We start from the raw sequence: 14,742 nt of genomic DNA on the forward strand, positions 1-14,742 counted from the left end.
TTATATGAAAATAAGAACCATGTTAAAATTATTATGACTTTAACAAGCATATATTTTCGTCACTGAACCATGTGTGTCTGTCTCTTAAAAAAAAAAAAAAACTCTAATTTTACATGCTTTATAAGATGTTAATTACATTAAGGTCACACTGCAGAGTAATATCCAAAATTGAAGTTACATCATAATAATGTAATAATTACAAAGTAATTTTTGACATTTGTGGTACAGAGATTAGGTTAGTTTGGATAGAGTTTTAATGTGAAAATAAAATTAAATTAAAAAATTGAAATTATATGAATAAGAAAAATGAAGAAATAATAATAATAATAATAAAGGTGGAATAGAGATCATTTATTTAGTTGTTAAGAAGGCAAAGGTTTTTGCATAGTGCTGTGTAGGTGAAATCTTTATTGCAACTTTAGACTTTTCTATCCATTCACCGACAAAGCTCACATAATCTCTCTTATATATTTAGTAAGCTGTCCACTTTTCATGTTCAATAAGCCCTCTGTATTAAAACACTTTAAAACTTCATCATCGTCATCATCATCTCTCCAATTTAATTATCAATCTCTCTATCTCTCTCTTTCTCTGCAAATTTCTCACTCTCATCTCCATAAAAAGATATGGTACAATCAAAGAAATTCAGAGGCGTCAGGCAACGCCAGTGGGGCTCCTGGGTCTCTGAAATTCGCCACCCTTTACTGTAAGCTCACCCACTCACATTATTACACTATATTGCATGTCTTACTTATTAAATATTCATGTGGCTCCAGGCTAGTTATAAATACAAAATTGCTAGTTACCCTGCAGGCACACATTCATCATTCTAGCTAGATTTTATGGAAGGTGTTTCTGATCTTGCATTGCCATGTCTTTTTCCTTTTTTTTTGGTGGGTGTGTGTAGGAAGAGGAGGATATGGCTAGGCACATTTGAGACAGCTGAGGCAGCAGCAAGAGCTTACGACCAAGCAGCTATACTCATGAATGGTCAAAATGCCAAGACAAATTTCCCTAGAGGTGACCTGGAAGAGACAGGAAGTAATCCTCATCACTGCAATAATAATGATCAGTCTCCATTGCCTCCCCAGGCTCTCTCTGAGCTGCTCCACACCAAGCTTCGCAAGTGTTGCAAAGACCCTTCTCCTGCTTCACTCACTTGTTTAAGGCTTGACAACGACAACTCTCACATTGGAGTGTGGCAAAAGGGAGCTGGGTCTCATTCGAGATCAAATTGGGTCATGAAGGTAGAGCTTGGAAACAAGAAAACACAAGTGATGGAGGATGGATCGTCACTGTCATCATCATCACCAGCGGTTGGGATGGAACCAGGAAATAGTATGGATGATGAAGAGGATAGAATTGCAATGCAAATGATAGAAGAACTACTTAATTGGAATTGACCTGTGAGTCTCTATGTAGCCTCATCTTCAGGTGGGGTACGTACCTTCTGATAAGACATATGAATGCCTTCCTCCAGGTCTCTCTACAAGTTATGCATGTACATATATCCTTGCTCAATTTACCTTACATATCTTCAGGAATTGTTACTTATAACTAGTTATATTTTTTCTTGATGTGTCATCAGGAATTACATGTACGGACATGGTGTGATCTGTGTTGAAACTTTGTGATAAAATATGTTTTTAGTTGTAATAGATGTTTTGAGTTGTTGATGATGAGAGTGATGGATGGTATCTGTCCTTGTGTTTGATAATAAAGTATCCTGAAAATGAGACTTTCCAAGAAGTGGCCATCAGCCTGGAGGCCTTGTATAGTAGTGATATTCACTGCTACGAAGTTTTGAACACTTGAAAGCTTGAATTAGAGACGACATTAGACAAAGATATAGTATAAAAAAGATTGCGACAATAACCCAAATAGATTTTCCTATTTTTTGAAAGAGAAATCCAACTAATTGATCATGCAAAACACTCTGCTTATTACTTTTCCAGATATAAAGATATATAGATGTAATCCTTTTAAAAATCATAGCTAATTTTGGAAAAGTGAAGGCAGGACAAATGAAATGATGTAGAAAGTAGACGGAGAATTTTAAGCTACAATTTGGCAAAACTCTAAAAAAAAGGAATGTTTTGAAATTTTTTGCCCCTCAATTTGAAGTATATTGCTGATCAAATGGGGTTAAAATTGTAAAAGTTTGTGGTCATGGGTAGAAGATTCATCATCCATATACATGTTTTTTTAGTAAATTATTCATAAATAATACCCAAAACAAAAATTGTTCATGGGATGACAGCCATGGATGGTTGTATGTGGTCTGAAATAGAGTAGGATGGATAAATGGAAGATTCCCCAAAAGTCCTAACAAAATAATTAAACATAAGTTTGAAAAAGGAAAGTCGGAGAGGCACAACTCTAAGTGGTTGGATGACAATAAATGAATGCTTCACCTTCGTCTATCAACAAATGACCAGAGTTGATTGGTCATCAACAAGGTAGGACACGTTTGCTGAGCTTTCAATGGTGGTAGGATAGAATATACAAAGCAAAGTTTTGACAATAGGAAAATACAAATACAGAGAGCATAAACTTTAGATATCTAATTTACCTGCTGCATAAGTTCACGTGCGCTGGCTTTTTTAACTTGTCTGTCATCTTAGATTACGTTATTTGACATTTTTCTAGGTGAATCCACTCCAGTTTTGATGATGAAATCTTTGGCTATTTGCATTGAATATTTCAGTGCTGGCATCTTTACTGTAAATGTTTCGTGCAGCATGCGGCGATTGCATGCTCATAGAACCTTGAAGAAGAATACCAAACTTCTGTTCTCCTCCAGGACTTGGAACTCAAGACCGCACCAGGCAGTTATTGGGAATCCCTCCACTTGATAATGCCAAGTCATATGAAATTTCATCCAATGCCATTTCCAGGCCATGAACACGTGTCTCTAGAGAATTTGTTCCATCCTGGGAGCTCCTAATAAATGTCTATATTCAAGTACAGGGTTCTTCTAAAGTTTGAGCATCAGAATTTCACTATTGTGATACAATGTGAATAAAGCATTAGTAAATGATAAGCAATGAAACTCAATAGGATGTTGGAGGCAGGATTCACTTAAAAATCAAGCCAAGTAATATCAGTAGCCATACTAAGTAGATCACTAACACACATATAGACTGGTTCAAACACCCACAGCTCCAGTACTGCAAATCACATAATCAGTCTGTCCTGTTGGTTGGCAAGGAAAGTGAGAGTAAGAATCGGTAGGTGGCTCCAAATCCATGATCAAAGAAGCAAACCTCATCCCTGTAGTCAAGGAACATAGATCTTGTACCAAAGGACTGACCAACCATTTCTAATAGTAACTAATAATCACTCTGAACAACAAAATCAAGCAAATAGAGTTAGCCGAGCCCTATAGAGAGTTTGAAAACTTCATTTCAAACAAATATGAAAAACCCATTCCATATGCGATCACCAAATAGAACAGAAAATAAAAAAAAAATCCAGAAATCAACAAATACCCATTACTTACCGTCAGCCCCATAAATAAAGCCTTCAATTACATTCTGAATAATAGAAACAGCAGCCAGCTCCACCTCTCCCAAATGGCCAACAAATGCAGAAGTGACCATAAATAGTACAGCAAGTTGAAAAAAGTTTAACTAACCTCTCACCTCGAATTCCGCTGGTTGATTGAAAGGGTATGGCCAATGAAAACTGAAAATTAAAATGAGTTAGTCAAAATAAGTAAGAAATCATTTATTTAGAGGAAATTGTATATATGAAAAATGATTAAATAACTATCTTACTCGGCAATATTTGAGGCCATGAGACTGAAAATCTGCAAGCATTCAAACCCATTTCTTTCATTATCTGAACATCTTCCTATAATATAGTAACAAATTAATAATAATTAAATTAAAAAATCATTTTCACTTTTTAATTTTTATTAAAAATAAAATTATCTCTATCATACCTTGTAGCGGAGATGAATCAACAGCCACATCCCCATTGCTTTTCTATCTTTAGTCTTTATGTGTCATTTTCCATGTTTGTTAAAAATTGACGTAAAAATTTTCAGTATTGTTCAAGTGGTGGGTACTTCTCGATTAAAACATCAACCCTTCTGTAAATGTCTCTGGTAGGCCCTCCTCAGTACTGTTTATAAACTATGAATTTGTAACTATATGCATGTAGCTTCATCCGAGTTCATTTTCTTCCTAGATATGAAGGTAATTTTCCCAAGTGGCCAAGAGTTTAGTGTCCAAATCCTTCTTAACCAAGAACAATTCAGTGGGGTAAAATTCATATCAATTGAGGTTGTACATGCCAAAAACCTCCAACTGACCTCTCGTTTCTTGACAAAAATCTAACTCAACCAGGCAGCTATCAGAATATATATCCAGAAAAATAGTTACCTGCATCATATACTGTAGGAACATTTAAAAACCAAGTTCCAACTTAAAACAGTTCAATTGTGACGCCTGAATACCACTATGTGGTCCACCATAAAATTTTATTCAACATCAATGTGCCTAGAGAACAAGGCAACCAAAGTACTGACCAGATCTTAGTAATTAAAATAAATTTTATTACTATTATTTTTTTGGGATAGAGAGAAAAGCATGAAAATGGCTATTAGCCATATTGCAACTATAATACAAGACTAAGACTCAACAATGGCAGAGTGGACTTGCAGCCAATAAGCATGACATAACCACAAAAGACAAGGCTTCCGATGCTGGTCAGATCCGATCAGCCAGGTACCTCATCAGTGAGTTGACAGGCTTAGCAGTGCCAACACCTTCAATTCCCCTGCATTTTATCTTAATCCGAGCAAGGTAATCAGCTGCAATCCAAGCAAAGCTCAACATTGCAGCATTGTCAGCAGCTTCAGGCCCTTGCAACTCCAGTGACTTATTTATCCAACTGGGATGGTAAGCAACCTGGTACCATGCTGATGCCTTTCGCTCATACAGCAAGTTTTTCTCATCATCTGGGAGCTGTTCAAAATCCAAATCCATCTTCTCAAAAACCTGCCTAAATTCTTTCTTGAGACCACTGTAAGATTGCTTAAGCCTCTCTTTCAACTCTCCATTCTTCCTGCTGTTGTACTTTGGCATGGACCAAATATGACCAGTTACCACCTCTTCTTCTCTTCTCACTTTATACTGCCCCATAAGACCTTTCAGCTGCCCATCATATGAGCACTTTTGATCCCAGGCATCCAGAATGTAATCAGATGATCCGAAAACCTCCAAATCCCTATCATAAGGGATGTCACCAGGAACAATGTTGAGCTCTGAAGATGCAGACTCAACATTATCATCATAAGCATCTTTAACCTGCCGATAAAGTCTTCCCAAAATTTTGGTCGACTTGTAGGACTGATAATCCTCCTTCCCCATAAAATCTGGATACATTTTTGGTTTCAGAGAATGTGGCATAGTTACAAGCTTCCCAGTCTTAGGAAAGTCAACAGCTGTGGCTGCTAACTCTGCCAGTTTTATGCAATTCTCATCCAAAGCCCCATGTTCACTCAAGTCAGCATGAACAACATGAGCATTACAAATTGCCCCCAAATTCTCGTTTACCATGTGCTTTGCAAAAAAATCTATAATATCCTGCACATAAGACACAGAAATAGTCAGATCTTTTTCTGTGGCAAAATTGGAATTCTAAATGGTGTATTCCTCAACTAAAGGTATAATAAACTGACCCTTGGATCTGAATCTTGAGTAAGACTACACTAAGTACACTTCATTGTTGACACTGTAATCTATCTTTCATCATTTTCTAGGCACAACTAAACAAAATGATCTCATTCCATCAACTTGCTTTGCTCTCGTATCTAAATATTGCAGTTAACAACACAATAATACGGCTTATTGGGGTGGAGACATTTGAGGAACCTCATGATGTTTTTTTTAGATTCCAAAATTTAGCTAATACATAATTTACATGTTTCATGCAGTAGCAAATAATAAAAAAATAAATAAACTTACCATGGTGCCATCTAATGTGCAACAAAGCTGGTTCCTCAGAAGATCACATAATATTACACCAACGAATTATAATAATGTCCTAGATATATGAATATAACAGATTCTGTTTGTTTCAAGAATATTAGCATTAGTATCATCCTCCCTACCAAGAGTTTTTTCAACAGTCACAGTATATTAGAGTCAGGCATCAGTTCACCCAATACTTGTATGGGGGATAATAACAGGAAAAACAGATGTTAATAAAGATAGCAAGTATAAATTACTAACCAGTACACATTATATCACCACTAAAACAAAATTGTCCAATAAACTTCAAAGACAGCACATATTGAGCAAATAACTACCTGAGAACGGACAGGGCGATGTAGGAGCTTGGCTTCTGCAGCATCATATTGCATTGGTGTCCAGCTCTTCTTGCTTGGTGGAATTAGGTTTTCATCCCATGTCACAAAGTATAGATCTCCATCAAGGTCACTTCCAGAAGCTTCATTTGTGTGAGGCCTGTCACCCTTCCGTGGGAAGACAAGGCAATCATGTAAATGGTGCAGTCCAGGAGCATCAACTGCTTCCAAGATCCTTATATCTCCAGGATGAAGACAAGGATTCTTAGCTATCACCACAGTACCCTTGATTACTCGTAGATTTTTCTTAGCCTCACTAAACCTTGAGCCATGCTTCAAGAAACAGTTTTCCAAAGATGGGTTCGACACTTGTATAAAGCATTGTCCTTGTTCAAGCACCCCTAGCTCATCCAAGCAGCCCATCAACCATCTCCCTGAATGAACAAAGATTCTAGCCTTTTCTCTGAGGCCCCAAAGCTGTGCAGCTCTTATACAAGTTAGCATGCCTCGTAAGTGAGGTTCCTTCTGGGGCTTGAAACCTGCACTCAACATTATTGCTGCAGTATTACCTTGCTCAGCACATGATGCAGTGATAACATCAAATGCTACATCGGCATCCATGAGCATCTGATCTAGTTTGGAGACCATAGCAATCTGCATTTTCCAAAATATTTCATCTGGAACTTTCAAAACGGAAAGCAACGTAATAATCTGCCTATTCAAGAAACCAGGCTGAAACCTGGTCCATGAGCAGATTTCCAAAGTGGTGTGGTTTGAGTGGAACTTGTCCATACTGGGCCTTAAAGATAGGCGGATCCCATCACCCTGTGCTGGCCAGCAAGCCACAACCCCTTTACATCCTGCATACCTAATCTGGTAAGCGCATGGTGGATTAGCATCTAGTTTCAACTTTTCTGCAACTTCCTTGGCAAGATCTGGAGTTATAATACCAATACCATCAGAGAATATATAACCGTTCCTCTCAATATCAGGAAGGGAAAGATCAGCCTCTCCTGATGGAACTTCTACTGTTGCATATGTAGAGGAGAAACACTGGCCCATCCTTGCAGCACATTTTGCAATATTCCTATTGGTGAACCTACCCATCCAGTTTCTGATTTGTTGAACACTAATTTCCCCATTTTCAGCAAAAAACCATGCAGAACGATCTCTCAATTGATTGGATGAGAAGGCCAAAAATGAGTACCTTCGACCACATAAGTAAAATCCATCAGTGAGAATACCCTTCACCCTTTTGAAGACTCTTGTCTTCTGAGAGAAAGAGTTAGAAGTGATGTCTCTCACTATAGGAGCAACATAATAAGTGAGGGTGTTTGCATTGATCGTCTGCAAGCCTTCATCCATGAAGGTAACTCTTAGAAATCGATCAGCAATATCTTTATATTTTCTCAAAACTCTATTGGAGAGTTCTACTTCAGGTGGAAGGCAGTATGCTTTGGTAGGAGTAATAGCCAACCGCCTAATTTCTACAATATCATCCAGCTGTTTAGGTCTGTTGAAAAGTTTGGGGTTATTCAGCAACCATCGTTGGACAGTTTTGAGACTGATAGAAGCATCAAAAACAGGGCGCTTATAAGAACAAATGTGCTTCAATGCAACCAGATTAACATCCAGAGGTTGGCTTCTCAGTAAATCAAAGAAACTGTCAGACAGTTGATGTTGATTGAATATTCCTTTATGCATGACAGCATTCACCAGGAACATTACGTCAAAAGCAATCCCTTCCTTGTGATGAATACAAAAGAAAGTATCTGACATAGGCATCCCATAATCTGGTTCATTTGAAATCTTAAGAGGTAGTTTGAGGAATTCCAGCTGCACCCTTCTTTCTCCTAGATACCTCAAGGCCCTATTCAACTTTGCACCATGGCGAGGGGGGATGGAAACTCGATATGAATTACACCGACCAATGGCCCCACTAGCTGTAAAATCAGTAGTTCGGATCCAAGGATCATCATCATCCAACAAATCAAAGGGAACTAACACTTCAATGTCATCGTCAGCAGTTCTATAACAGACACAAGGTGCAGAAGCCAGCTGTAACAGGATCACCAGCGATGAGGTGCTCCAATCCGTGTACTGTTTCACCTCATTGATATCTCTCACTAGGAACTCCAATTTAAAGTCACATCTAATTACTGCATGCTCAGTTGTGTCTTTCAAGGAGAAGGCAGTATCCCTAGTGAAACAAAATTTGCACGTACCATCAAAAGGATCCACAAGAAAATCAACCCCAGAAGAAGGTCCTCTCCAAGCAACCAAGAATTCATTACGGCAAACTGTTCCAATCTCAATACGCGCATCAGATAATTTAAAGGGAGTTGTTGTTCTCCTCCTCTGATTCATGTGATATGGATTTTCAGGACCCAGACTAACTTTCAATGGCCTGTCATTCAAGAAAAGTTTACAGCGCCCTGCAGCATTCTTAGCCCAAGTAGCTGATTCAGGCGAGGCAAAATGCACAAATGCATGGGGCTCTATCCTCTTATGCCCTTCTGTTCTTTGGACATCTGCAGTGTTAGTTATCTCAAAATTTGGATAGGACTCTGGGGGGGTCCAAGATGTCTTCAATCTACACCTCCAAACAAGTCCAATCTCACTTTCCAAATATGCCACAAGATCTTTCGCCTTGATGTGAATGTCAAATCCACCAAAACTGACTTGAGTTACTACTGTATCCTTCTCACTTTTTTCTATATCCATTAATATGCTGATGATCTGCCAAGCTCAACAGCAAAAGATTATAGACAAAAATATATTTCCAAAGCAAACTCTTTGGATAGAAACTTGATAAAGAACCAAGTAGGCAGATAGAAATAATTCATTTGAAAAGATAATAACTTCCTGTTAGAAGAGAAAATTGGGTGAGCAAAAACAGAGGAAAAGGATAACTTCTAAGGAAAAAACAAGAATTAAAAATGAAATTGATAAGAGCTCTCCAATCTCGTTGGGTACCTATTCAAGATACTCATTCTAAATGTACCTACAACAGGAAACCATGGTGCAACAAAAAAGCATGACAAGATGTGTTTCAATTTGACCCTAAACCCAGCGCATATTTTAATAAGTAATGAAAAAATAAACAGACACAAAATATATTTTAATAACAGTAATAACACCTGTTTCAATTCTCTTTTATTAACTAAGTTAAAAGTATCCCGATTGATGCTAGAATTACGATATCAAACCCCATCCCTTCTTTTCCCCAAACTGTGCTGGCCAAGAATTGTTTCCCAAAACCACCATGGCTTAAAAACATGCGTAAACTATCTGAGTTTTATTGAAAGTGTCTTCATGGTTACTTGATTAAAATTACTTTGTTGTAAAAAAACAAGATGATTAAACATAATTTTGCAATTCATCTCACGAGATTTTTGTAAAGTGATACTTTCTTTTTTCCTGTAAAGTAGTTAATTACAAAAAATTTATTAACTTAACAAAAAAAAAAGTTCATTGAAGATAAGGTAGGAGTGGTGTCAATTGAAGATAAGTTGAGAGAAGGGAGATTGAGATGGTTTGGTCATGTGAAGCGTAGACATACGGAGGCTCCAGTTAGACAAGTAGAACACATTAGGTTAGAGGATAGAAAGAAAAAAGGGGTAGACCTAAATTGACTTGGAGGAGAGTAGTACAACATGACCTAGAAGCATTACACATTTCTGAGGATTTAACCTAAAATCGTTTAGAGTGGAGAAAGCGAATCCATATAGCCGACTCCAAATCTTTGGAATAAAGGCTTAGTTGAGTTGAGTTGAGTTAATGAATACGGTGTAGTCGTCTAATATTTAACATTTAAAATACATGATTTTAATTAAAAATATAAAATTTTATAGAAAAGTTTAAAATGTTGTAGAAAATAATTTAATATAATTTTGTAACTCACCTCACAATATTTTTGAAAAATATTTTTTTAAGTGATGTAATTAATTATGAAAATTTTGATAACTTAATTAAAAAAAAAAAAACTTCACAAAGAAAAGAAACACATAAAATATAATGTTAGTAATACTATAAAATAAAATATTAGTTAAAGACAATAATCGAATAAGATATAACATATCACATTTAAAATCTATAATTTTAATTGAAATTATAAAACTCTATAGAAAAATTTAACATATTAGTACTATTTTAGTTATTTTAGTATTTTCTATAATTAATGAGTAACCTGCTACATTTAGTGGGTATCCTATTAGTGTAGGTAAATATAATTGTATATTTATAATGTTTAATAAAATTTGAAACATGTAATTTATCTATTGGATTTTAAAAAATATTGTGTCTTTTTACATAAAAAAATTTACCTTTTCCATGAACAAATTGTTTGTAATTAACCACTTTACGAAAAAATATCATTCTTATAATCAGGTTAAATCATCTTCTTCTTTTGCAACAAAGTAATTTTACTTTTTATGAAACCAAGTAACATAGAAAGACACCTTTTGATGCTCGAGCATCCAAATTAAATTAGGATTTCAGTTTTTCTTTTTTGTTTTTTCAGTTTTCCTTCATTATGCAGATTCCTATTTAGTTTTCCTTTAGTTAGGATTCCTATTTATTAAAGTATTTTACTTCATTAATCGGAATACTTTTCCATCTAAGATTAGGATTTGTCCTGACTAGTATAAATAGAACAGTGGTAGTTAATTTCTGTATTCTATCGTACTTTTCAATTCAGAATTTTAATTTACAGGTTTTCTTTAAACCTAATTACTTTCTATTGTTCCAACCACAATCACCCTATTCTAACTCTAATTGTTGAGATCTAATTGCCCTAACTCTCCCACTACATCACCTTTATTGATACTACGATGAACATTTCAAAAGGATTTGTGGAGAAAGCATGCCATACTCATTAATCATTTATGATAAACAATACCCAACAGATAAACAAAACAATAAAATAACCCCACTAACTAAGCACAAGAATTCAACATCCCCAAATCTCAAATAATGAGAAAACTTGACACAAATTCACAATACAGAAAAAGAAAAAAAAAATCCACGAGCATGGACTATAGTGTAAACGCATTGATCAAAAAAACAGAAAACAATGCTGAATTGCATTTCTCAATCGCCAAACATACAATCCCAACCACCAATTTTGAACATGGTATCGAATACATAAACAATCCAATCAATGTATGGCAAAAACAAATATCAATCAAAGAAGAAGAACTGGACTCACCTTTTCTTTTTGTGTTTGATCAAGCTAGAGTCGAGAGAGACTGAGTAATGCGCCACTGCGTGATGCACTGAACCATTAAACGGGCATGATATTTATACTGGTTTTTTGGGGTGCCCTTCTAAGAGAAGTTGCTTTTGGTCGCCTTACTAGAGAAGTAGTTCAGTGGCACACAGCAGCGCTCTCTCTCTCTCCCTCGTTTTTGGCCTTTTGCTTTCTCTGCCGTGTGCTGTGTTTTGACATATCAACGGCTGCGATTGAGTTGATGTCCAATTCGTGGAGCCCACAGTTGAAGACCCATCTGCGCCGAGCCTGTGATCAGCAGCTTCCCCTTAAGGCCTACAATTAAATCTTGCCGTGCCCATCAAGTATTTCAACTTGGGCCCTTGTTATGTGGGCCCCCAATATTTTATTTTTTATTAAGTGAATAAAAAAATAAATAAATATTTTTAAAAGTGTCTAGAAATTAGAGAAATCCAGTAAAATTCTTTTAATTTTATAAAGAATATAATCCACAAATATTTAAGTTAATTTTTAATAAAAATCCACTCTGTATTTATATTCCTTTTGATTGATTTGATTTTAGCTTAAATTTGAGATATTATTATTTTAAAGATAATTTTAATATTATTAAATTAAAATTTATTAATTTAATATATTTTCATATTTATTTCGTTAAAGGTTGAAGAGTAAAAAATAAGATAATGATTTAATTGAGAATAATAGTGGATGAATTTTTTTATTTAACATATTTTAAATATTAAATAATAATTAGTAACTTATATAAAAAAATATTAAATATAATAAAATTTTATAATTAATAAATTAAAAAATTCAAACTCAATATCCTTTTACTCATTACACTTGTAAATAAAGAAAATCACCAAATAGACAACCACTAATTAGCAAAGAGGAATAATATAAAGCGGTCATCAAAATATTGTCTATTTAGGAATTCTATTAATAAACTAAGATTACATTTATTTTACGAAAATTGGTTTTTATATTTTAAATAAAAATATTTTTTAAATTAAAGAGAATAAAATAATTTCTTTTTAAAAGAGTAAGTTATTTTTTATTTATTAAATTTTAATAATTTTATTAAAATATAAAAATATTTATATATACATGATATAAATATATATCATTAGTGTAACACTCTTAATTTTTAAATTAATTATTTTATGGGTAAATATTAATATTTTATTTTATTTAAATTTTATGAAATTATTTGAAATTATTTGAATTTTAGAAATCAGGTTCGATTTTTCAAAAATGTGAAACTTAGATGATTTTTAAAAATTAATTTAAAGATCACGTGACAAAACTAAAAATATATTTAAACTCTATGAATTTTTCTGAGTTTTCTGAAATTTTTTCGAAATTTTTGAATCTCATTTTTGGTCCTAGGGCAGAGTAAAAATTTAATTTTCGATATCTTGAATCGAATCGGACCGGCCCTTTTCTTTGCTTCTTCTCCTTCCCCCGCGCGCCCGACACTCTCTCTCCCATCTCCATTTTCTCTCTCCTCTCTCCTCCCTTTGCCGCCCCACAACCGCCCCAGCCTTCCTCGGTCGCCGGGGCGCCTCCAAGGACCATCCCCGCCACAGGCCGATGCTCCAGGCCGCCGAAAAACTGCTCCAAAAATTCCACTACGCACGCGTGACTCTTCAATTTCCCGGGCCGATTCCGGCCGATCCGGCCACCGATTGGATTGGGTCTTGTCCCAAAACTCATTTACACCTCGAGAGCTTTCCATAAACACCAAGAATACAAAAATCCATCGAGCGGTTTGTCCAATTTTTGTCCGGAAAGTTTTTGCCTATTTCAATTTTTGGGCTAGATTTCTCGCAAATCGTGAACCTCACGAAAAATTCGAGAGCACCGGAGTGCTCCCCTCGACGAAAGCTTCACGGCAATACCCATTTCAAAATTTTCCGACACCGTTTTCTGATGAGTCCCATGAAAATTCGCAGTATTTTTTCGAGCATTAAATGAGCTTAATAAATTTCGTAAAAATTATGTACTAACTCTCGTGTTGTGGGCTTCGCGTAGGTATGCTCGTTTCGCAAGAATTCAACAATTATTCGGGTCTACAATTTCAGGCGAGGGCAGGCAAGCTACCGGGAAAGCTTCAGAATAAGGTTGAGGTTATAGGCTATCCTACCATTTTCAGACGTTTCGGACGTGTCTCAAGGGTAGTAATTGGCATAGGTAAACCTGAAACCTCATTTTTCTTAATTATCTAGTGCCTGATTTTGATTAAAAATCTATAAAATATTCATGGTAGGTTATAAAATTACAATTTCTTTTGCATTAGCTTAATAATATTGCTAAGGACCACGGGGCAAGATTTTAGAATTTTTAGAGCTCATTTGGATAGTTTTTGCAAAATGGTTAGTTATAGGGACTAAATAGTAATTTTTCAAATTATGGTGGTTGACCGTTTGCATGGACCCAGGAGGGCCATGTGATGTGATTGAGTTGTGGATGTGTGACTTGTAGATATAGAAGTGCATTTTGAGCCCTTTTGCAGATTGGGTAGGTCCTAAGTATAAGGGAGATTCTGCCGGATTTTCGACACAATTTAGGGTGTCTTTGATCATTTCTAAACTTGTATTGAGTCAAATATATTAAATAATTATAATGAAATTGTCATGAAAGCCGGGATAGCCTTTCTCCTCTGCCCAGCCGTCGCAGTGACCTCAGTTCAAGTATGTGAGTAAAATATTGATTTTAATTATAATTTCAATATTATTATATGTTCAGGCATGCCCATGCATCACTTATAAATATATATCTATGTAGTTAAATACTAGGCGCGTTTTATATTACATTCTTAATGGATGATATGTTATAGATATTGTTTTATGGTAATTTGGGGCAGTGTGCGTGTATTGACGTGCGTGTGGTGTGTGATATGGGTTATGGACAGGACGGGTAGATGCAACTGGAGCTTGACTCGCTGGAACCCGATTGGATAAGTCGGGATAGGCACGGCTCCAGATGATCTCGCTGGCCATCGTATTTGATTTGTTAAGGGAAAGTCCGGTTTAAGAGACACTTGCTGGCAGAGGTTGGATTAAGAGAGTTGTATAGGGGATCAACTCCTGTATATGTACTGTCTGAATATTATTGGGTGTGTAAGTGCTCCAAATTACCTTTTTGCTGTTATGATGTGATTTGTATGAAAATTATAATGATGTTGCATTCCACTCTT

The 14,742-nt window shown here is 35.6% G+C and overlaps 2 protein-coding genes across 3 annotated transcripts; one reads left to right on the plus strand and one right to left on the minus strand.

The window, feature by feature from the left end:
• The first annotated feature begins 486 nt into the window (after positions 1 to 486).
• On the plus strand, positions 487 to 1,676 carry LOC110657880 (ethylene-responsive transcription factor SHINE 2). The gene is made up of 2 exons (XM_021815300.2): positions 487 to 706; positions 908 to 1,676. The coding sequence occupies exons 1-2, from the start codon at positions 627 to 629 to the stop codon at positions 1,401 to 1,403; spliced, it is 576 nt and encodes a 191-aa protein (XP_021670992.2). The 5' UTR covers positions 487 to 626; the 3' UTR covers positions 1,404 to 1,676.
• Positions 1,677 to 4,445: 2,769 nt separating this feature from the next.
• Positions 4,446 to 11,716, minus strand: LOC110657879 (RNA-dependent RNA polymerase 6). 2 transcript variants are annotated; one of them, XM_021815298.2, is made up of 3 exons: positions 11,526 to 11,716; positions 6,320 to 9,055; positions 4,446 to 5,594 (listed from the first exon to the last, which is right to left on the minus strand). In XM_021815298.2, the coding sequence occupies exons 2-3, from the start codon at positions 9,038 to 9,040 to the stop codon at positions 4,716 to 4,718; spliced, it is 3,600 nt and encodes a 1,199-aa protein (XP_021670990.2). In that variant the 5' UTR covers positions 9,041 to 9,055; positions 11,526 to 11,716; the 3' UTR covers positions 4,446 to 4,715. The 2 variants fall into 2 exon arrangements, with proteins under 2 accessions (XP_021670990.2, XP_021670991.2); XM_021815299.2 differs by having other exon boundaries at positions 6,320 to 9,181; positions 11,526 to 11,707.
• Positions 11,717 to 14,742: the final 3,026 nt, after the last annotated feature.

This window comes from Hevea brasiliensis, chromosome 11, assembly GCF_030052815.1.
Source record: "Hevea brasiliensis isolate MT/VB/25A 57/8 chromosome 11, ASM3005281v1, whole genome shotgun sequence".
Classification (NCBI taxonomy): Eukaryota; Viridiplantae; Streptophyta; class Magnoliopsida; order Malpighiales; family Euphorbiaceae; genus Hevea; species Hevea brasiliensis.